The sequence below is a fragment of the Mastigoproctus giganteus genome, chromosome 10 (assembly GCF_048544385.1).
Source record: "Mastigoproctus giganteus isolate SK-2022 chromosome 10, ASM4854438v1, whole genome shotgun sequence".
Taxonomy (NCBI): Eukaryota; Metazoa; Arthropoda; class Arachnida; order Uropygi; family Thelyphonidae; genus Mastigoproctus; species Mastigoproctus giganteus.
This window is the reverse complement of record NC_143584.1, coordinates 160,385,625-160,410,153: the sequence shown is the minus strand read 5'-3', so window position 1 is coordinate 160,410,153 and position 24,529 is coordinate 160,385,625. Positions and strand designations below refer to the sequence as shown.

The 24,529-nt window shown below is 37.2% G+C and overlaps 1 protein-coding gene across 1 annotated transcript in view; it reads right to left on the bottom strand.

Annotated features, from left to right (window-relative positions):
• The window catches only part of LOC150079425 (uncharacterized), a 227,770-nt gene extending 209,625 nt beyond the window's left edge, over positions 1–18,145 (bottom strand). The window contains exons 1-2 of the mRNA XM_090383066.1: positions 17,984–18,145; positions 917–1,117 (exon numbers count right to left, since the gene is read on the bottom strand). Of these exons, the coding sequence (XP_090239192.1) occupies positions 917–1,117; positions 17,984–18,145 (363 nt within the window). The remainder of the gene's footprint in view (positions 1–916; positions 1,118–17,983) is intronic.
• Positions 18,146–24,529: the final 6,384 nt, after the last annotated feature.

Genomic DNA, 24,529 nt, shown 5'->3' with positions numbered 1-24,529 from the left:
ACTCTGAGTGCCCATGCTAACCGTGGTTCACTGGCAACAGAACATACAATAGGCACACAAGCATCGAAACTGGACCTTGAATGATTGGAAGAAGGTTGTCTGGTCCAATGAATCACGTTTCCTGTTGCACCATGTGGATGGCCGGGTTCCACGTGGTGCATCGTTTACCTGGGGAAGTAATGGTGCCTGTATGCACCGTGGGACAAATACAAGCTTATGGTGGTGGTGTAATGCTTTACCTGATGTTCTGATGGGATATCCTGTGTCCATCATCCATGTCCCAGGCATTCTGACGTCTACCACCTACCTAAACATCATTGCTCACCAGGTACACCCTTTCGTGGCAACGGTCTTCCCCTCTGGCAGTGCCATCTTTCAGCAGGATAATGTGCCATGCCACACCACCTGGATTGTTCGAGACTGATACACGGAAAATGAGGAAGACTTCCAGGTATTGCCCTGGCTTCCAAATTCCTTAGACATCAATCCCATCAAGCATCTGTGGTTTGTGTTGGAACAGCAACTCTGATCTGTGGCATCTCAACCACAGATCTTACGGAGTTAAAGGATCTGCTGGTTATGTGTTTGTACCAGATACCACAAGACACATTTAGAAACCTTGTAGCATCCATGCCTCGCTGGCTACGAGTTGTTTTGGCTGTATGTGGAGGATCAACATCATATTAGGTAGGTGTTCATAATGTTTTGGCTCATCGGTGTATGTTCATATAATATTTTTGACTTAAAATCACTTAATGAAAGCTGAAGTTCAGCAATAGTTTTGAAGAAAAATACTCTGTATATTACTGAACCTAATCAATAAAGAAAACCAATTTTATAACAACAAATAAATACATTTTAATAAAGTAAAATATGAAATTTTCTAGGAACATAGCTATTTGAACTGTATACATACATGATCTCTTGCATGAATCACACTTCCGTAGCGATCTAAAAGATATGATATAATTTCCTTTTGACCAAAGAGAACTGCTTTATGTAAAGGGCTTGCTCCCATTTGATCCCGACAAAATGCCAGTTTCTTACGATCAATGAGATGCTGTATTTCTCGAAGTCTTCCTTGGGCAACTGCTTTGTGTATTTCATCTATTTTGTTCTGGAATAACAATATTGGTAAATCATACTTATGTATATCTATTACTACAGAAAAGAGAGGTATAAAGTTATTTAGAGTTAACAAAAGATGATGAGAATTTAGTAGGCTACTTTCAACAAAATCAAAATGAAAAGTGCACCCCATAATAGAATATGCAAGGCTGTCACAAGTGAACTGAGATCTCTCTCTCTCTCTCTCTCTCTCTCTCTCTCTCTCTCTCTCTCTCTCTCTCTCTCTCTCTATATATATATATATATATATATATATATATATGTGTGTGTGTGTGTGTCCGATCCACACACGTCAAACAAAAATGTATTCTGTCCATACATCACAATGAATAGTGATAGCATCAGATATTAGTGATAAAAAAAGACATTCATGATGGATATTCAGTTTGCTCATTTACTCTGACAATAGGGCACAACTACTTTCAAGCTTGATATTATTAACAGTATTATGTGCACAATTTTTTTTTAACTAAGTATTCTTAAGACTTTTCTAAAATTTTGTTACAAAATATATTTTTTTGTATTTCTCCCTATCACGAATTAATCACCATATTTTGTCAAATCTCATTATAGTTTGTTATTTAATACTCATTCAAGTTAAGCAATAAATTTTCTTTTGGCAATAGATCAACATCTGACATGAGGTATTTGCATAAATGCTATATCTATGGCTTTTACTGCAAGTATTAAGTCATAAATATTTTCAGTAAATATTTAGTGGCAGGCAATCCAGCATGATCACATATATCAGAGAGCAGCAATTACATTTTATGATAAAAAACTGAATTTTTATTGAATGATTAACACTTAATTCATTTCTGCTTTATAATTATAAACTATATATTTTTAACATATCTTCAGATATCATTTTTGCCATTGTAGATAAACACCACAGCTATATAATCTATGGTGATCATAATATAATTCTCTCTGAATAACTGAGAAACATTAGGAGTAATAGTCAGTTGGCTGGAGGCTTGGAGTTTTTTTGGTTTATCCACTACTTTTGACTAGTACACAGCATATATGGTTCATCATGCATTATATCAATATAAGTGTTACTGAACTCACCATTTTGTAACAAAGAACCCCAAAACTAAATATAAAAGAGTTAATAAATAAATACATAATGAACTTATGCAATACATTTCACAGAAGTTGCTATTCCACTAAAAAAGTATTTCTCAAACTCTGTCTATGAATCCCTGGGGGATTCACAGAGGTAACCTTGAAAATAATAACAGAAATTTCATATAAATATTTAACAAGTTAATTAATGTACACAGTGAGTTACATTTCAAGCATATTAAATTTTTTTTCTGCAATTAAATGATTTTTTTGCATTTTCTGTAGTTAACAGAAATGAAAAGTAAATATAATTATCTCCTTATAAATTAAATTCTAAGATTATAACTTTATAGAACACTTAAAACTCTATAGATTTATGTTCTCTAAACTTAACCATTTAGTTCAATTACAACTGTATAATATTTATTACTCTCTTTTTTTTTTTTTTTTAGGCACCTCCGTAGCCAGGTGGGCAGGAGCAGCAGTGCATAGCACACACTTCTTGATTAGACTGGGGTTCGGGCCTGTGACCACCAAATACGGAGGATACGTAAAGGTCAAGGAATGACCACAGCATATCCCTGGAGCAATATGGCCTTAGTTGCTAATGCTACTAAAAACCAAACAACAACAACATTACTCTTTTTTTGTCTGCTTTTCTCTGTATATGTGTATCTCTTCACAAACAACATCATGTTCGTGAGTCTTGCAAAACAATATGCAAATCAGGCATAGACTATCCAAAGCTAACAAAATTACTGTATTAAAACTAAATTTAATCTATGAATTTCTTTTTTCCACACATTGTATGGAAAAAAGAAATAATTATTATTACAGTTATAATAATTATTAATATAATTATTATTATGTACTTCGGGAAGTACACGAACCTAAGAAAGGAGATCAAAGAAGTGACATATGCAACATCATAACGATCATCATGTCGCCCACCTGTATGGTGCCAAACATAACAGCCTAGCAGCAATACATCTCCCAGTGAACACCTACAAGGAACTCCAGAAAGTCACAATCCTGAACACCTGTAGGATAGTCAGAGAGTTCCTCGACCAACAGTAACGCCAGACATAACAACAACCACCCTGTGTGCTTGGTAGCAATAACTATCACAAGGTGGAACCCCCAATCAGGGAGAAATAACATAAGAGCAACAGTAATAATAATAATAATAATTGCTGGATTTCTATTTGCAAGATTTTTTTAATGAAATTTGGTTTGCTTTAGCCTAAATCTAGAAAATTCATAGAACGAAACAATTCTGTTAATATTAGGGGATGGGGAGCCCATGAAAAATTTTTAAAGACAAAAATCCTTAGGATCCCAAAGGTTTTTAGAACATTCATAAGCATTGAATTACCATTATGGCTTTGCACATAATGAATACATTTACATTGTATTACAATAAATATAAATTCAACATATATAAATTACATACATTGATACAAATACAAGTTCAACTTTCATTATTATTACTGTTATTATTATTATTATTACTAACCACATAGTGCAAGGAAGCCTGGGGCTTATGCTGCACCAGCCAAAAAATAAATTTCCGAGTTACCCAAGGAGGGGGGGAGAGGGAGGGAGGGAGGGAGAGAGAGAGAGAAGTAGAAGGGAATTGCCAAGAAAGAGAAGAATGATGATATCCAGCTCAGGACCCTGGTGTGCCAAACCCATACTCACCAGATGTGAGCCCCTGGGGGTAAATATATCAGTGATAAAATTAGACAATAACTTCTTCATTATGAATGGCCATTGTGGTATATTTTGGAAGAATTTCTATTTGATAACTTTAAAACAAGAGCTTCTAAATAGCAAAATGTATTTGTCTTATAAGCTAGCATATTATTATTTTTTAAAAAAAAGTTTATATTTTATAATTAAACTTTAAAACCAAAATCTGCAGAGTTAACTTTCAATATTTTTAAATCAAAGTTTCACAAACATTCAATGGCATTTAGATATATTACTACTTGTAAATTTTCATAATCTAAAATTTTGGGGAAGCAATTTATTCAAAAGAGTATCTTAATTTGGTGGTTTACAAACTATACAGTTTTTTCAAAAATAAATAAATTATATTTTAAGCATCTTTCTTAGTTCCATAATATCTAAACATAAATTTATTCCCTTATATGCTTTATATAAGTGATTATATGAATATGAAATTTATTTACTTATATGTTATTTGACAAATAAGTAATATATTAGATTAGCAGTCCCCAACCATTTTTTTTTAATCAAAATACACTGCACTAAATGATAAAATGTGTGGTGAAGGTTGCACCTTGAGTTGATAATGTGAATCTACTAAATTACCTAATTGCTGATTAATAAAATGAAATATGTGAAATACTGTTGTAAGAAATCTGAAAGGCTCGTTTAGTTTATCATAATGAAAAAATCATAATCAAAAGCATTCCTTTTTGGTCAAACCGTAGACAAGGAAAATTGCTTTTCCTATATAAACTCAACAAATAATAATTTGTCCACCTATTACTGAGAACAAAACACTTATTTTTTAATTCTTTGAAGTAGGGGTTGTTTTTTTTTTCACATCATAGGACAAAAACATATAATTTACATTACACCAAAACACAGAACAGAAGCTTGAAATATGGTTCAGTGAAGAGAAATAGATAAAAGGAACATAAGAACTGCATCAAAGAATGAGGAATACAGTGGTATGGAAAAATCTGTATTTAACGGTTGTTAAGTTTCAGTATTAGCCATATAGTGCAAACAAGCCAAAGGCTTTTGCTACACCAGCCAAAATAAAAAATAATAAACATAATAATAATAAAAGAATAAAAATACAGTAGAACCCAGATAAGAAATTCCTGCATAAGAAGTTTTTCCCTGTAGTAGGTTTGGTTTCTTAAGTCCCAGTTTCAACTCTATATATTGTAATGTATTAATTTCCCGCGTAAGAAGTTTCTTGGGTAAAAAGTTTTTCCGCATAAAAAAAGTTTGTGATAAAGAATACAGTGTATTATTATAATGACGTGTTCCCATTTAAAACGTTTTTTAAATATAGAAATTTTTTATTTTGATATTAAAAAAAATATACAACAATATAAACATTTTTGTAATCAAACAAGTTAGTGCCATGCATCATTCTAGTTCGTAGTAAGTCACCGAAGTAGGTGAAATGGAATCGTTTTTGATATACATGTAACTCATATTGTGAATACCATCACGAGTTGCCCTGATATTGCACTACCTCTAATAAGCAAAGCTTCGCAAGTGGAGAAGACTGATGTTACTTATTCTTGGCAGATACCCCTGGGTGGTGGTAATCCGCTGAGAATCCACTGGCAAAGTGTTGTCTATTCGAGAATCCAGTGTCAAAGCATTGCTTATTCAAGGTAGTTCGATATCCATAATTGGATATGTATACCATGTTAAGCGTTAAGTTCTGATGGTTATGAACAGTTCAAAATTGCTTAGTGGATTGTTGCTCTGTCTTATTGTAATTGTGACCTTTTAAGGTATGTTGAAACTCCAAAGGAGCTCATCCTTCCAACTTGGTAATGAGGAGCACGTTAAGCAATTATAAATCCCCAGTTTAAAAATGTTTCCCATAGGCAGAGTGAAATATTTATTCTGAAATAGTACTTAAAAATGATCTTTAACTTATGTATCTTTTCATTTTTTGTAGTTAATATTTCATACCCTTAGGTCACTTTCCCTTCTAAGAAGTTTTCCTGTGTAAGAAGTTCTAAACCTCCAGTCCCTTCGAAAACTTCTTATCCGGGTTCTACTATATAACAAAAATAATAAATATAATAATAATAAAAGAATAAAAATAATAAACATAATAATATTAAAAGAATAAAAATATAACAAAATTAATAAACATAATAATAAAAGAATAAAAATATAAAGAAATATAAAAAAAGAAAATATATAAAAAGTAAATAAGAAAATAGACTTAATTATGTGCTCTCGCGTAAGTAACTATCCAGTTGACTGAATTTCTTCAAGTTGTCAGCCTCAACTTGCAGAGAACTTGTTCCATTTGACAGTCCCTTGTGAGAGCTTACACAGTAAGCTCTCACAAGAGACTATCAAATGCCTTGCTAAAATCAAAATAAATTATGTTGAAATTATTCTGCACATCAAACTCATGAGTAACTGCGTAAAAATAGCTAACCAAGTTAATTAAATCTCATTTTTCCCCTTAACAAAACCATATTGTGTGTTCTTCAGAATGCCATTTCTGTCTAGATGTCCCTGAATTGCATTCTTAAAAATCCCTAAAAGGCAAATCTAGCCGAGCTCCTGTAAGGTGCAGTCAGAGATGGTCCAGCATGGCATTCTCCTGTGCTATCTCTGTTTTGATGCTGGGGGAACCTTTAGCATGGTATGGTCTCTAAACTGGGTGGTTCTGACAAAGCCTCTACCCAGTGGCATAACTATGCCAATGCAGCCAATGTGGTGCATTGAGGCCTATTGCCTTCCTGCCCAAAACAGAAAAAAAATTTAATCGAGTAAAAATGCAAGGTTTTTTTATTGTCTGTGAACAATAATTTTTTTCATAGCTGCTGCTTCCAGGGAAATTAAGGATTTTTTTTTATTTTTACCAAAACCAATATTTGGGGGGGGGGGGGGAACCACACTAAACTTTGCATTGGGGTCCACTTTTTCTAGTTACAACACTGCCTCTACCTCTGAATACATGGACTGCACTGTTAGCTATGAGCTTACTAGTGGAATAAGTTATGTCATTTGAAAGTGCTTTGAAGTCGAATAATTTCATTAAAGAATCTACATGATTTGTGTGTGGTTTTATTTTGCTAAATGTGAATGGCTGGGAAGTACTAGCAGTGATCTTCTGCCTCTCTCATATTTCTTGATATGTTTGAGATGGCTTTGGCTATGTAGTAGTAGTGGCATGTGATGCAAGAAAGCAAGTGTATGAGCTTATGCAGCATCAGCCAAAAAAAAAAAAAAAAAAAATCACACCATTCCCTCCAAATGCCTGTCCAGTTCCTCCTTAAATTTATTCAACCTATCAACTTCAACAAGGACAGATGGAAGTTTGTTCCAGCAATTAACCACCCGCTGGCTAAAGGCAAAATTTCCGCACTCTATTCTACATCTGTCCTTTCTTAATTTGAATTTATGCCCCCTTAGGTTCGTAATCTGAACAAGTGGAAGGATCCCATCAGAATTCAACGTGCTGAACCCATTCAAGGCCTTATATACCTCAATCAGATCACCGCGCAGGTGCCTAGTCTCCAGCCACTGCAATTTGCAGAACTTAAGCCTCTCTTGGTAAGAGAATCCCTTCATTCCCCTCACCAATCTTGTTGCCCATCTCTGTACACGCTCAATTAAATCTACATCCTTCTTAAAATGAGGCCTCCAGACCTGTATGCAGTACTCAAGGCGTGGCCTGACCATTGCCTTATACACCTCCTTCTCCCTGCTAGCAAAATTCCTATATATCATTGACAAAACCCCATGACCTGCCCTGGCAGCCTGTCTGCATTGCTCAGAAAACTTCATATCTGACTGCACGATTACTCCCAGGTCTTTTTCATTTTCTACCACCTTAAGTGTAGTACCACACAGTTGGTACATTTCTCTGGGGTTACTTCTACCCATATGCAGTACTTTGCTTTGTCAAGGTTAAACTTCAGTTGCCACTTCTTAGCCCATCTGCCCAAATTATCTAGATCCTGTTGCAGTAGCACACTGCCATTACTGTCATTAACAACCCTGCCAACCTTTGTATCATCTGCAAACTTCGACATTAAGCCTGATATACTTTCATCAATGTATACGCTTTCCTAGTCCTTTGCGATTGGATATACAGTGGTACCTTGGTTTGCGAGCATAATTCGTTCCGGAAACGTGCTCGTAATCCAAAGCACTCGTATATCAAAGCAAATTTCCCCATAAGAAATAATGGAAACCCAGATGATTTGTTCCAAAACTCAAAAATATTCATATACTGTAAAAATGATTAATACAAAATACATACATACCTTTTTTATATTTTTAAAAGCGATTGAATTTATTAATTATTGGGTAGGACGACTTTCACTGTCACTAACGGAATCACTACTATCTGTTGACTTTTTCTTTTTGTGCGACTTTAACAAGAAACCTATCCAATGACACTTGCTTTTGCCTCCTTTTGAGGATTTCACGGAAATATGACATTGCATTGTCGTTAAACAGATTCATCGCTCACACTGCCACAGCCTTACTCGAGTGGTGCTTTTCTACAAAATTTTGCACTGTTTCCCACATTTTACGTACCTCCCTAATCTCATTTGAAGAGAGGGATGTCTCCATTTTTTTCTCCTCCTCCTCAGACGAGATCTCCTCCATAACCTCTTGCTGTTGCTCACGATGCAGATCCATCAGTTCGTTGGTGGTAAACTCCTGGCCATGTTCCTCCACCAGCTCTTGAATGTCGTGCTTATTCACCTCCAGTCCCATGGTCGTCCCCAAGGACACAATTTCATCGACAACTGGCAGCTCCTGTTCATGAGCAAACCCCTCAACGCAATCAGACCACAATTTTCTCCAAGCAGAATTGAGGGTTCTCTTGGTGACCCCATCCCAGGCTTTATCGATGATTTTGAGGCAGTTTACGATGTGGAAATGATTTTTCCAAAACTCTCAGAGGGTAAGGTTAGTTCCTTCGGTCACCTCGAAGCATCGCTGAAATAGTGCCTTGATGTAAAGCTTTTTAAAGTTCGAAATGACCTACTGATCCATGGGCTGGAGTAATGGAGTAGTGTTGGGAGGAAGGAACTGGACCTTAATGAATTCGAATTCTTCCAGTAAGTCGTTCTCAAGGTCCAGAGGATGAGCAGGAGCATTATCCATAACCAGCAAGACTTTGAGTGGCAGTTTTTTTTCTAAAAGGTATTTCTTCACTGCAGGACCGAAGACCTCGTTGATCCACTCAACGAACAAGATATGAGTGACCCAAGCCTTGCTGTTGGACCTCCACATAACGGTTAACTGGCTCTTCTGCACCTTGCATTTCTTGAAGGCTCGTGGATTCTCAGAATGATACACGAGCAGGGGCTTGACTTTGAAATCACCGCTTGCATTAGCACACAGCAAGAGGGTGAGACGGTCTTTCATGGGCTTGTGACCGAGCATGGCATTCTCTTCTGCTGTAATGTAGGTCCTCTTTGGCATCTTTTTCCAAAAAAGCCCTGTCTCATCGCAATTAAAAACTTGCTGCGGCAGGTAACACTCGGAAACCATGAGCTTCTGGAGCTCGGCAACGAATGCCTCAGCTGCCTTAGCGTCCGAACTCGCAGCCTCTCCGTGCCTCACAACACTATGGATGCCACTTCTCCTCTTAAAGTTATCAAACCATCCCCTGCTCGCCTTGAAGCCTTCTTCGTTTTCTGTAGACGTACCTGGCTGTTTACTTACGAGGCCGGCGTACAAGGCCTTTCCCTTCTCACAGATCAAGTTCTCGGTCACAGTATCACCTGCTAGTTGCTTCTCGTTTATCCACACTAAAAGCAACTTTTCTACATCTTCCAGAATACGTGGCTGCTGCTTTGATATTCTCGTGACTCCTTTTGCTACATCTAGTCCCCGTAGTTCTTCTTTCTTCTTTAATATTGTGCAAATTGTTGACATAGACTTCTTATAAAATCTTGCGATGGTGGCCACTTTCATACCTTGTTCGTGCTTCTCGATGATTTCCTTCTTAACTTCTACCGTAATCATCTCCTTCTTCTTACCACCTTCCTTTTCAACCGTTTTCTTCCTTGGGGCCATTTTCGTAGTGCACAGTTAATAAATAACAGTCACCAAATTTGAACACAAAAAAAAATGCTTTATGCACATACACGTGGTCACAACGTTAGCACGAATGTTCACTACAATGTTGACTGTATACGAATGAGGTATGCCGACTGAGACCGAGCATGTGAGACAATTAACCACAATCCCGAGCAGCACGTGATCACGTGACGCTCGGCAGACATTTTTTGGGAATAAAGCACAATTACAAAATAAGGAGGCACCCTTGATACACATAAACAAAGCTGCGCGAGTGTAGCAACTGAATAAACAACACCATAAAGGCAGAGATACACTATTAACACCTCACAATTTCCTAAACCATATTTCTAGGGGTTACTACCATAAAACAATAAAAACAGTTTCCAGTTGCGTTTCTGCTAATGGAATCTGTTATAAACTGGTAGTAAACTCGATCTAATTACATACCGATAGCTGGAATTGTGTTGCTTTTTTACGTTATTATGGTGAAACGTGTTTCCCCTTCACTGATATAAAAAACATAAATACATTTTCAGAATCTTCTCTTCATTCCTATCGTGTTGCGTTCAGTTGGGGTGATTCTGCGTTCCACTGCCATTTCTTGTAAACACAAAGGCGAATTTTGCATAAGCGAATTCGGTTTGTGTTATATAAGATATCGTTCCCCTATTTATAAAAATCGTGTATGATCGAATTCGTGTAGTGTAAACATGTGTTATACGAGGACTGACTGTACTTGTATTGCAAGACCTCGCTCGTTTATCAATTTTTGCTCGTCTTGCAAAACACTCGCAGACCAAGTTACTCGCAATCCAAGGTACCACTGTAATTAGTATCACCTATTAGAGCAGAAGGATTTGGTAGGCAACCCAGGCATATGATGCAAGAAAGCAAACTTATACCACATCAGCCAAAAAAAAAACCCCTTCCCATTTCACCCATCCGGTCACTCCAAATGTTTGTCTAGTTTAGACTTAAAATTTATTTAAGCTATCAACTTCCACAACAACAGATGTAAGTCAGTTCCAGCAATCAACTACTCGCTGGCTAAAGGCAAACTTCCGCACATCTATTCTACAACTGTTTTTCCTCAATTTGAATCTATGCCCCCTCAGGTTCTTAATCTGAGCAAGCGGAATTATCATGTCAGCATTGAGCCTGCTCAAACCATTCAAGGCCTTATACACCTCGAATAGATTACCTCGCAGGTGCCTAGTCTCCAGATGCTGCAACTTGTGCAGAACTTAAGCCTTTCTTTGTAAGTGCTCCCCTTTGTTCTTCTCACCAATCTTGTTGCCCTTCTCTGTACTCGTTCTAGCAACTCTATATTCTTCCTAAAATGAGGCCTCCAGACCTGTATACAATACTCGAGGTGTGGCCTGACCATTGCCTTATATGAAGGGATAATCACCTTGTTTCTGCTAGCAAAATTCCTATATATATCATCGACAGAACTCCATGAGCTGCTCTGGCAGCCCATCTGCACTGCTCAGAGAACTTCATATCTGACTGCACAATTACCCCCAGATCTTTTACATTCTCCACCTCCTTGAGTGTAGTACCATACAGTTGGTACGTTTCTCTTGGGTTACTGCTACCTATATGGAGTACTTTTCATTTGTCAATGTGAAACTGCAGTTGCCACTTCTCAGCCCCTCTGCCTAACTTTTCTAGATCCTGTTGCAGTAGCATTACTGTCTTTACTGTCATTAACAACCCTGCCAACCTTTATATCATTTGCAAACTTGGACATTAAGCCTGATATACCTTCAGATAAATACACAAAACAACAATGGGCCCAGCACCGAACCATGGGGGACTCTGCTAATAACATTTGTCCATGTAGAGCATTGTCCATTTATTACCACTCTCTGCCGTCTCCCACTCAACCATACCTTTATCGATTGCAGTAACTTTTCCTTAATACCATACCGCTCCAATTTGTACAGCAGTCTTCCATGTGCAACAGCATCAAAAGCTTTCCTGAAATCCAAGTATATGATATCAAAATTATTTTTTGCATCCAGTTCCTTTGTGACCACATCGTAATATCCAATCAAATTAGTCAGACAAGACTTCCCCTTAACAAAGGGAATATTCTTCTTCTTCTTCTGGTGTTATAACCTGGGGTGGGTCTTAGCCTTCTCGATGACGTTCCACCAGTAAGCCCTTCCAGAAGTCAAACTTCTCCAACTTCTTATTCTCATGATCTTTAAGTCCTCTTCTACGTCATCCATCCATCTTTTCCGCAGTCTTCCTCTTGCCCTCCTACTGGTAGGTTTCCATTTAATTATCCTCTTAGTTGTTCTGCTATCATCCATTCTTATAACATGTCCCAACCAGGCAAGTCTCTGGTGCTTTACAAATCTGACTATGCCTGCACCCTGAATAAGATTGTCACGTTCATGGTTCATTCTGATCCTCCAGGATCCATCAATGTCTTGTAGGGGGCCCAAAGACTTTTCACAAAATTCTACGCTCAAACACTCTCAACAACTGTTCATCTTTACTCGTTAATGTCCAAGCTTTACAACCGTATGTTACAACTGGTCTAATGAGACTTCTGTATATTCTTAATTTTAAATGTCTGTTCAGTACTCTAGACTTCATTAGTTTTTCATGTGCATAGAAGCATCTGTTTCCACTCAGGATACGGGACTTAATTTCATTAGTAATAGAGTTGGACTGGTTTATCTGCAAAACTAGATAGGTGAAATTTTGAACATGTTCAAACGAGAAGCTGCTGGTTCTTAAATTTTCCATGTTATCTGTCATTCTCTGGACTTCCATATATTTTGTCTTTGCTTCATTTATCCTAAGTCCTCTTCTTTGTGCTTCACTATCCAGCCTAGACACTGTTTCCTCCAGTGCTCCTTTAGTCCTACTAATAATAGCAATCATCAGCATATGCACAGACCTGCACTGTCTTTGTGCCTATGTGTCCAGTCACTTCTAATTTTCTGACAGCCACCTCTAAAACCAAGTTAAATAACACAGTAAAGAGTGCATTGCCCTGTTTAACAATAATTGCCCTTTGACATTAACCCTGTTTAAAGGGTTAATGTCAAAGGGAGTTGTCAACTCACTGTCAATTCTCACCACTGCTTTAGAGCCAGTCAGGGTTGCTTTTATGAGCCTTACAATCTTTGCGGGTATGCCCAGGAGAAGGAAATCATTTATCATTTCCTCTCTGTTGAGTGAATCAAAATCTTGTTTGAAATCTACATATAGGTTAAATAAGTGTATATTATACCCAGCGGCTCACAACTTGTGAGTATGGGCTTGGCACACCCAGGGTCCTGAGCTGGATATCATCATTCCCCTCTTTCTTGGTGATTCCTTTCTTCTCTCTCTCTCTCAAGGTAACTTGGGAATTTTTTTTTTGGCTGGTGCAGCATAAGCCTCAGGCTTCCTTGCACCATATGGCTAATAATAATAATAATAATACTCAAATGCTTTTTCCTGTATCTGCTTCAAGGTGAAAATCTGGTTAGCTGTTGAGTGATTGGGTCTGAAACCACACTGATATTTTCCAATGATTTTCTCTGAATATGCTGCCAGTCTGTTATAAATAACTCCCGACAAAACCTTGTGTAACACTCAGCAATGTAATACCTCTATAGCAGTTTATCACCATTCTTGTGAATCGGTTGTACGATTCCAAGTGTCCATTCATCCAGGGTTTTTCCTCAGACCATATTAATGGTATTAGATTATGTATGGCCCGTCACCACCAAATACGAAGGATGCGGAAAGGTTAGGGAATGACCACCGCATATTAGCATTAGCATTAGTAGAGGCATTTGACGCAAGAAAGCAAGCTTATGCAGCATCAGCCAAAAAAAAAAAAAAAAAAAAAAAAAAGTAACATAAATAAATAAAAATAACCACTTCCACTTCACCCCACTGTTCGTTCGAAATACCTGTCCAGCTGAGCCTTAAACTTATTTAGGCTATCAACTTCCACGACAAGGGATGGAAGTCTGTTCCACCCACCAACCACCCGCTGGCTAAAGGCAAATTTCCGCACATCTATCCTACATCTGTCTTTCCTCAATTTGAATTATGCCCTCTCAGGTGATTTTTCTGAGCTAGAGGAAGAATCCCATCAGCATTGAGCATGCTCAAACCATTCAAGGCTTTGTACACCTCTATCAGATCACCCCGCTGGTGCCTAGTTTCCAGACACTGTAATTTGCAAAACTTAAGCCTTTCTTCGTAAGAGAACCCCAATATTCCCGGAGCAATATGGCCTTAGTTGCTAATGCTCCTAAAAACCAAAATAACAACAATAACAACAACAACAAGATTATGTATTCTTCTCCATAGTGTCACTCCACCGTTCTTGAGCAACTCTGCAGTTATTCCATCAGCTTCTGGTACTTTAAAGTTCTTTAAGCACTTAACTTTTTGAATTTCTTTGATGATAGGGCCTTCAATGCATGGTTCTACTGTATAGTACAATAGCTGTTTTGTTTCAATCTTACCTCCTGTCAAAATGCTCTCAAAATGCTCTTTCCATTATTTCAGAACGTACTTTCTCTCAGTCAGTAAGTGCCTTTCACTATCCCTACATGCAGTAAATTTTGATCGGAATTCCTGTGTACTTTCTTTAATCTTCTTATGAAACTTTCTACTTTCCTTCTTGTTGTAACGTTCCACCATTTCGTCGACCTTCCTTCTCAAAGCTTCTCTCTTTTTCTTTCTACACATCCCAGCTGCAGCAATCCGTTTTTAATTGTAGTGGTCACCATTCACTCTGCTATTCCGCTGTAAACATTTCATCCCAGCTTGTCTCTTCCATTCTACTGCTACTCGACACTCGTCATCATACCATTCCTTATTTCTTGGCCTTGAGATCTCATCCAAGGTTACATGTGCTGCACCCAGAATTGCAGCCTTTATATAAGTCCATTCATCTTCAGTCTTGTCACTTTTTTCCTGTTCCTGCAGTCTTCAGGCCAACTCTGCCTAGTACTTCGTTTCAACAAGACTACTTTTCAATTTCTCTACATTCTGCAATGTTGCACAACTGCAACATATTGCAATACATTAATTCCACAAGTCATGGATAGGATATTTCTAATTATAAACACTGCGATAGGGTTGTTTTGAAATTATTTTTCCCTTGGAAATCATTCTGGTCACACGGAAATTTTTTGCAGTGCTTTCTAAGGAAATGTTTTGCCACGATTTCTCTATTGAAAATTCATGGAATTCTACTGAACATGTCAAAATAACTTTGATATTTTGTGTACAATTTCATACATTCATAAACAACTGCCACAAGATTAAATAAATTTTTACCGTACTGTATTAGTATTGGAAAAAATTATGTAAAGATGCACACTTATGTAGAATGGGGGGGGATAATTTAAATTAACTATTACTTTCAAGTTTTTGTACAATCCCTCTTTAAATTCAAATAAGCTTTCAAGCTATCAAATAGTTCATTGAAATGGTCAAATCACTACTTGACTAAAGGAAAACTATAAAACATTTATTCTACAATTATCTCACCTCCATTTATATATTTAAGCTGTACCTTTTGTAATTTGCAAAATTTCTGCAGTTCTCACAGATCTGTTGTCCATTTGAAATGTAATTTTATGACCAATATCAAGATTGAAAAGTTTAAATAAATCAAAGAATCAAAGCTCATTTTTTTCTCTTATAGGATTAATTGATATTTACAATACTTAAACTCCTCTTATAGTGCTTTCTAGAAGACTAGCTCTAAAGAGCACTACAAGAGGGATTCCTGTTTTTTGGGGGACTGTTTTTCATATTTTATTGAAATGTTATCTCTTGAAGATAGATAACATTAATTTTTCATTTTTATTTTATTATTTATTAAACGGTGGTTTATACGTAAATCAAAAACCTGCACACAATGTACTACCTTTACTTCCTTGATATCTTCAGCCTTTTTTCTTACTTGTTATTAAAAGGAATGAAAATTTTTAAAAATATTTTATTAAAGTGAACAAAATGTATCTTATATATTACAAACATAATAAATGTAGTAATAACATAATACTACATTAATATGATGTGTGATGATCATGGAGCTGTCATGATCATCACACAAAAAAAAAAAAAAGGCCAACTGCTATACCAGCAAGGAAAGAAGATAAACAAATTTTGAATTTAAAAAAGCTAGGGAGAGCATGCAAATGTACTGATAAATGGCTAGATACTGAGTTGTAAAGAGCAGCCTTTTTACCTTTAAAGCTTACAGTCGAATATTATATAAGAAACCAAAATAAAAAATGATATAGGAATTTTCATTTAGGAAATAAAATTCAGGAATCATCATACATGATTCCTAGAATTTAGTTCTCTATCATCCCTTTCCCAAAACCAAAAACCAGGAGGGAAGAGTTACATCCACGTTTGTTCCTTCTTGGGAGCTTAAAAAAAAAAAAAAAAAAAAAAAAAAGCAGGATGTCACAGATGTTAAAAAAGCATGGCACATAAGAGGATTGATCACGGAGTCAAAAGTAAAGAGTATTAGCATTAGTAGAGGCATTTGCTGCAAGAAAGCAAGCTTATGCAGCATCAGCCAAAAAAAAAAAAAAATAAATAAAAAATAACCACTTCCACTTCACCCCTCTGTTCGTTCGAAATACCTGTCCAGCTGAGCCTTAAACTTATTTAGGCTATCAACTTCCACGACAAGGGATGGAAGTCTGTTCCTCCAACCACCCGCTGGCTAAAGGCAAATTTCCTCACGTCTATCCTACATCTGTCTTTCCTCAATTTGAATTTATGCCCATTGACAATAAACCACGAGCTACTCTTGCAGCCTGTCTGCACTGCTCAGAGAACTTCATATCTGCCTGCACAATCACCCCCAGGTCCCTTTCATTCTCTACCACTGTTGGTGTAGTACCATAGAGTTGATATGTTGCTCTGGGGTTGCTGTTTCCCATATGTAGTACTTTACATTTGTCAATGTTAAACTTCATTTGCCACCTCTCAGCCCATCTGCTCAACCTTTCCAGATCCTGTTGCAGCAGCATAGTGTCAGTAGTGTCCTTGACAACTCTGCCAACCTTCGTATTGTCTGCAAACTTGGACATTAAGCAAGCTTGATATAGCATAATCAATATCATTTATAAATACAGAAAACAATAATGGACCCAATACTGAACCCTGAGGACTCCACTAATAACATTAGTCCACGATGAGCAGTGTCCATTGATTACCATTCTCTGTCTTCTCCCCCTCAGCCATCCCTTTATCCATAGCAGCAATTTGCCTCTAATGCCACACTGCTCCAATTTGTGCAGCAGTCTTCCATGTGCAATAGTATCAAAAGCCTTTCTAAGATCCAAGTATATAATATCAAAGTTATTCTCTGCATCCAGTTCTTTAGTGACTGCATCATAGCATCCAATCAAATTGGTCAGGCAAGACTTCCCCTTAACAAAACCATGCTGTGTCCGAGCTATAACTGAAGTCTTGTCTAGATGATCCTGCAGTGCTTCTTTAACCAGTGCCTCCATTAATTTTCCGGAAACAGAAGTTAAACTCACAGGTCTATAATTACTTGTGTCAGCCTTTGATCCTCCTTTGTGAATTGGGGTCACATTTGCACATCTCCAGTCCATGGGTATCTCCCCTGAGTCCAAGGAAGCTCTCATAATTATGGCTAAGGGTAAGCAATACTTCCTTTGCAGAAACATTAAACAGTTCCTTTGCAGAAACAAGAAAATTAAAAGCAGAAACATTATAATGGGAGTTTGCCATATTGTGCATTGAAATGAACATACTGTAAACTTAACAGCGAGGTCATCCACACAGGATGCTAACTCAGATTTTATTATAATTGGTCCCATTGTAGCAGACACGTCCAAACAAGAATAAATCCTGTTTGGATATCTCTAATTACTAAATAACCTTCAAAACTTAATATATATTCAATATTCTGATATATCCTTATTCTGTGCTGTGTGTGTGTGTTTAAATTTCTATCATCATAATTACTTACTTGAAATAGAGGCACTTGGCGCAAAAATTTATTGACCTGAGGAATACGTGAAGTCTTTCCGTATAGCTGATCCCCATAACCATCCAGCACAACTTGCTCTAGCTTTTCAAGAGCACCCAGTTTCAGCCATAGAGATATGGGATCCTCACTAACAGTTGCCATTAGCGGGAGGGGATTGCGTACTGACCTCACAGGAGGCAGGCTTACACTGGAAAGAGTGGCCACGGCTGTTCACCAAACTATAACAAAGAATAAAGTAACTACATTTTTATAAATATGTTACAAAAATTATATATTTATTCAAATCATCTCCAAAAAAATTATATAGATACATAAATATGCACTATACACATTAACATTATAGATAATATTTTTATTCTATGTTAACAAGTTAATATCATCTATGATAACTTTGAACAGTATCAGAAAAATATGCATATTACATAATATGCAAAACAAAATTAGACTGCATACAATACAAAGATTTTTGTATTTTGCATATTGTTGCATATTTTTGAGACCACTGGAATGGATAAAGGAAAGCAAGACTTTCATTATTGGTATTGGCAAATGATGCAAGATGTTTGTTATTTGGTTTTTAGGAGCATTAGCAACTAAGGCCATATTGCTCCGTGAATATGCGGTGGTCATTCCTGACCTTTCTGCATCCTCCGTATTTGGTGGTGACGGGCTCGAACCCCAGTCTAATCAAGAAGCGTGTGCTACGCACTGCTGCTCCTTCCCACATGGCTACGGAGGCGCCTAAATGATGCAAGACAGCAAGCTTATACAACATAAGCCAAAAAAAAAAAAAATTCCCATTTCATCTATCCATCACACCCAATAGTTTGTCTAGTTCTTCCTTGAATTTATTCAAGCTATCCACATCCACAACAACAGATGGAAGTTTGTTCCAACAACCCGCTTGCTCAAGGCAAACTTCCGCACATTTATTCTGCAACCATCCTTCCTCAATTTGAATTTATGCCCCTCACATGAGTAGTCTGAGCAAGAGGAAGAATCCCATCAGCACTGAACTTAATCTATTCAAAGTCTTAAATCAGAAACCTTATACATCTCAATCAGATTACCTCACAGGCACCTAGTCTCCAGATGCTGCAATTTTCAGACCTTCTTGGTAAGAGCACTCCCTTTGTTCCCTTCACCAATCTCATTGCCCTTCTCTATACCCATTCCAGCAGCGTTACATCCTTCCTAAATTGAGGCCTCCAGAGACCTGTATACAGTACAGGTAATAGAGTGGGAAACCTACTTGGTGAGATATGCAAAAAGGTGTCCATATGGGGAAAGGTTTCAAATATGTGGGCTACAGCGAGCATGGCAACCAGCCAACTTATAGGAAACCCGACTAAGGTCTATAAGGCTCTGAGAGAGGATAGTAAAATGAATGAAGTTGAAATTTTCACTCTATAAACAATTCCAGAACTAGAGGCCATGAATTGAAATTATGGGAAAGGAGATTTAGATTGGACTGTAGGGATTTTTCTTAAAATAAAACTCCCTATAGTCCCTCAGCTGGATAATTTCCTATATAAGGAAGAAAAACAGGTTTTTTTATATATTTTTATTATTTATTTAGCATGGTTAAAAGTTTTTGAATCAGATATAAGAAACCAAAACATCCAAGGATCTATGTAAGTGAAGAGTTACTTTCCAGTTAATCTTATTTATCTAAGCTATCCACAATGTCTAAAAGAGCTGGGGAAAAGACTTTTGGATTAAGAAGTGCATGAAAATGTGCTATAACAAATTCTGTTTAAAAATGTGAAATCACACAATTTATCTGATTATCATTATTCAGTTTAAGATATTCACAATGAGATGACCCACTTTTAAGTTTTCTGATTACTAGGCAAAAGCAAAAATTTGATCACACTCCCCACCTTAGACAAGCTGCAGTTTACATAAACTAGGGAAGTAAATGTAAATATTTGAATTTTTCTATTACCAAACTATCGATGTCTCACTCTTGATCTACTGAGAGAGCAAAGTGGCTCACTAATAGGTAGCCTGGTGTGTAGTCCTCTAGGTAGGTGACCCACCAGTGGTTTGGTAATAAAAAAAATCAAATAATTCCCTACTATATTTTGAACAGCTACTACTAAAAAAAAAACAATAGATAGATAACAGACTTGGTGAGATCTGCAAATGGGTAACTGTATGAGGAAAGATTTTGAATATATGGGCTACAGAGTTTTGCAACTAGGCACCTTAGAGGATCCTGACTGAGGTCTATAAGCCTCTGAGAGGGAATAATAAAATGAATGAATGTGATAAAAAAAATAAATGTTAAATGTTATAAATGATTCTGGAACTAGGGGCCCTTAAAATCAAACTATGGGGAAAGAGATTTAGACTGGATCAGAAGTTTTCTTTTAGTCTGCAAGTTATTAATTACTAAGTTGCCTCTGTGGGTAAGCTGAGGGGCTGACAGCTGGGTGAAAGTCAAAGGTTAGCTGGATATTACCTATGTAAAGGGGGAGACATAAAGGCTGTTTATTTTCTTTTTTATTATTTTTATTTAATTAGATATTTTAATAATTTTTGCCTAATGCAGAAAAAGCCTGTGCTTCCTTGCACTATACAGCTAATAATAATACAAGTCGTTTATAAAACGTAGAGTTTTTTTTGTTGCTACAAAACCCTCTCCAATTGATATGGGAAGTGCTGGAATAAATATTTCTTTCCTATAATTCATTCATAAATTTTTATTATCAGTTAATTGAGTGAATTAAGAATATGAAAAAAAATTCATATTTAAAATTTAAAAAAATTATATTAATATTAGTATTTTCCATAAGGTGCAAGGAATCCCTAGGCTTTTGATGCATCAGAAAAAAATAAAATTTTAAAAATAAATAAAAAAGTAAATCCATCTTAAGTATTCCACTCATCACATGCTGATCCAGCTAACATTTGAATTTTCCCAAACTGTCAGCCTAAACTACCCTTTGAAGGTATTTTATTCCAGTGATTTAAGTTTATTGCTAAGAGAAAACTTCATACAATCCAGTTTATTCTGCTTCCCTTTGTGATCTGATTTTGTCTCTTACTTCTAGCATCATTTATAACCTTGAAAAGTCACCTCAATTCATTTAGCATTCCCTCTAGGGTGCCTAGTTACCAAGCTCTGTAGCTCATATATTTGAAGTCTTTCCTCATATGAGTACCCTTTTTTGCTGATTTCACCAAGTGTATTGCTCATTATTGACCTTTTCAAGAAGTCTGATATCCTTCTTTAGTTGTGGTCTCCATAGTTGAATACAGTACTACACTGCAGTCTCACGATTACCTTATGCAGTGGCTTTATGACTGTCAATCATGAGCCCTCCTCATTGACTGTCTACACTGCATGAGGAACTTCATTTCTGCTTGAATTGTAATCCAAAAATCACACTCCTAGTGTATGTCTACCTTAACTCCTCTAAATGTTTGTTGTTTGTGGAGCAATCAAGAATGGGACATGATATTGCCAAGGGAAATGTCTTTGTGTGTGCATGATGTAAGGAGTGTGAGGAAATCAGGCACCAACTCAGCATTGTTATGAGCCCATATGAGAGTTTGAAGGAGAGGGTGGATGCCCTTGAAGGATTTAAATTGAGGGGCCCATCAAGCTCTCAGCTGCCCACATCAATGCCAGAGCTTGCACTTGAACATCACGCAACACAGTGGCAACCCCCAAGGCAGAATGTGCTGATCCCAAAAGAACTAGTTGTTGTTGGTGACTATTTTCAGGGAAACAGGGAACATATTGTGCAAAAAGGATAGGTGGAACAGAACCAGGGTATGTCTACCAGGGGCAAAGGTTGATATTGTTGTACATGTTGGCACTAATGATATTAAGAGTAGGAAACCGGCAGAATAACTTAACAAGTACAGGTCAATGTTGAAAAAAAGCCGCGAGTTAGCACTGAATTTGAAAGTGTCTGCAATTCTGCCCAGACACGATAGGAGGGAGTATATGATGAGAGCCTTGTCGATCAATTCGGCCTTGGAGAGATTGTGCAAGGCTCGAAGGGTAGAATTTTTCTCAGCCTGGTCTGTGCTTGTTAACAGGAGAGACTGCTTCTACAGAGGTGAAAGTAATTCTTGCACTGCTTCTATCGAAATGCAATTGAGCAGCAGCCTGGAAAGCAAGGCAATGGGGATTTCCAGGACAGCTGGGAGTCATAGTGGAACAAGTAAATACATGGGCTGAGTTAGGGTAGCTAAGAATAGGAACAGGTGCACGTATACTTATGTGTACACCAATGCTAGGAGTTTGGTAAATAGATTTGATGAATTCGAGGTGTTGGTCAAAACTTCAAAGGCAGATATTGTTGGGATAACAGAGACATGGTTTCACACAGATATAAGGAATGCAGAACTGGAATTTGGGGAGTACAATGTGTACAGAAAGGATAGACAGGATAGGAAGGGAGGAGGGGTTATGCTATTCATTAAAAAACACAAAATCCAAGGAAGTACAGCCAGTCGACATGGCTGGACCGTGCAGTGTAGAGTCAGTTTGGTGTGACATAAGCAGTGGGAAAGCAAAACTGAGAGTAGGAGTGTGTTATAGGCCTAATGACTCTATTGAGTATAATAAACAACTGTACAGAGAAATAAAGTGGGCCAGTAAATCAGAGTGTCTTATAATGGGGGATTTTAATTTCCCAGATATTGGCTGGAATTTGTGGGTTGGTCACTCACACACTAGCAAGGCTTTTGTGGATTTATTGGATGACTGTTTTCTACAGCAGCATGTTCGGGAGGCAACTAGATGGAGTAATACTCGATCTGATTATCAGTTGTGATTCTTCATGCATTAAGAATCTGCAGATAAAGGAACCACTAGGTGGCAGTGATCACAGTGTGCTGAAGTGGGATTTACTCAAAGAGGTAACTACCATCAGGGGAAAAGGGAACGGTTTTTGCTTTCGTAAAGGCGACTAAGGTGGTCTGAGACAGTATTTAAATGCTATACGGTGGGACCAACTAATGATGTTACCAACAGCAAATTCAAAATGGGAAGCATTCAAAGAATTTATCTTGGAAGCTGCTAGGCTTTTCATACAAACTAAGAAATATTGTTCAAGATTTAGTCCTAAATGGATATCAGATAAACTAATTAGACATGTGACAGAGAAGAAAAATGCATGGGATGCATATGAATTAACAGGTGACACAGAAGACTATGATAGATATAAGCTGGTCTGCAACTAAATCACAAAGGCAGTTAGGCAGGAAAAGGCAGATTATGAGAAATCTTTGGAAAACTTTGTCAAAGGATGCAAAAAGTTCTTTACTTATGTAAACTCTAGAAGGAAGGGGATGAATCAGATTGGTCCTTGATATCAATAGTTGAACTGTTGATGATCTTTCTCAGGTAGCTAACAAACTAAATGAATATTTTGCATCTACAATCACACATGAAGTGTTATTCAGGGAGGGGAATACCAGAGGTGTATTAAACTCTGGCAGTAAGCTAGATAATCTTGTAATAACTGAGAGTAAAGTGGAGGAGAAATTGTTGAAGATAAACATAAGAAAGGCACCTGGGGTGGATGGAATCTATCCAGTTATATTAAAGTAGGCTGCAAAGAAAGTAAGCACACCTTAGTCATAATTATGAGAGCTTCCTTGGACTTAGGGGAGGTACCCATGGACTGGAGATGTGCAAATGTGACCCCCAATCCACAAAGGAGGAGCAAAGGGAGACACAGGTAATTAGAGACCTGTTAGTTTAACTTCTATTCCAGGGAAATTAATGGAGGCACTGGTTAAAGATGCACTGCAGGATCATCTAGACAAGATTTTAGTTATAGCGTGGGCACAACATGGGTTTGTTAAGGGGAAGTCTTGTGTGACCAGTTTGATTGGATATTAAGATGTAGTCACAAAGGAACTGGATGCAAAGAATAATTTTGATATCATATATTTGAATCTTAGAAAGGCTTTTGATACTGTTGCACATGGAAGACTGATCCAATCTGATTCATTCTTTTTTTCTTTGTATTGACATATGTGAATAACTCTGCACACTTTGCTCTCAGCCTGTGATTTCTCATAATCAGCTTTCACTAGCCTAATCCTTTCTGTGGTGCAATTTCAGATTGACTTATATCTGTTGTAGACTCTATATCTTTCCATGCCATCTTTTTCTCTTCTATTAAACTGGCCAGCTCTGTATTGATCCAGCTTGTGCATTGTTTTTCTGCTTCCTTTAATAGTATACATGCATTCGTGCCTGCTATGACTTCTTTGAAAGTGTTCCAGAGTTTCCTGGTATTCACCCTCTGCCACTTGCCCAGTTAATATAAACCAGAAGGCTTCTGTAGCCAAGTTATCAGGAGCAGGAGTGCAGTAGAACACGCTCTTTGAGTAGACTGGGGTTCAAGCACCTGATTGCTAAATACGATCGATCTGCCAACTGGCACTGGACAAATGTGGCAGATTTTGGTCCGTTTCCTTCAACGTGAATGGTTGAGGAGGCTTCCATCCTGCAGTGGATTGATAATGGATGCAGTTTACCCTTTTTTCATA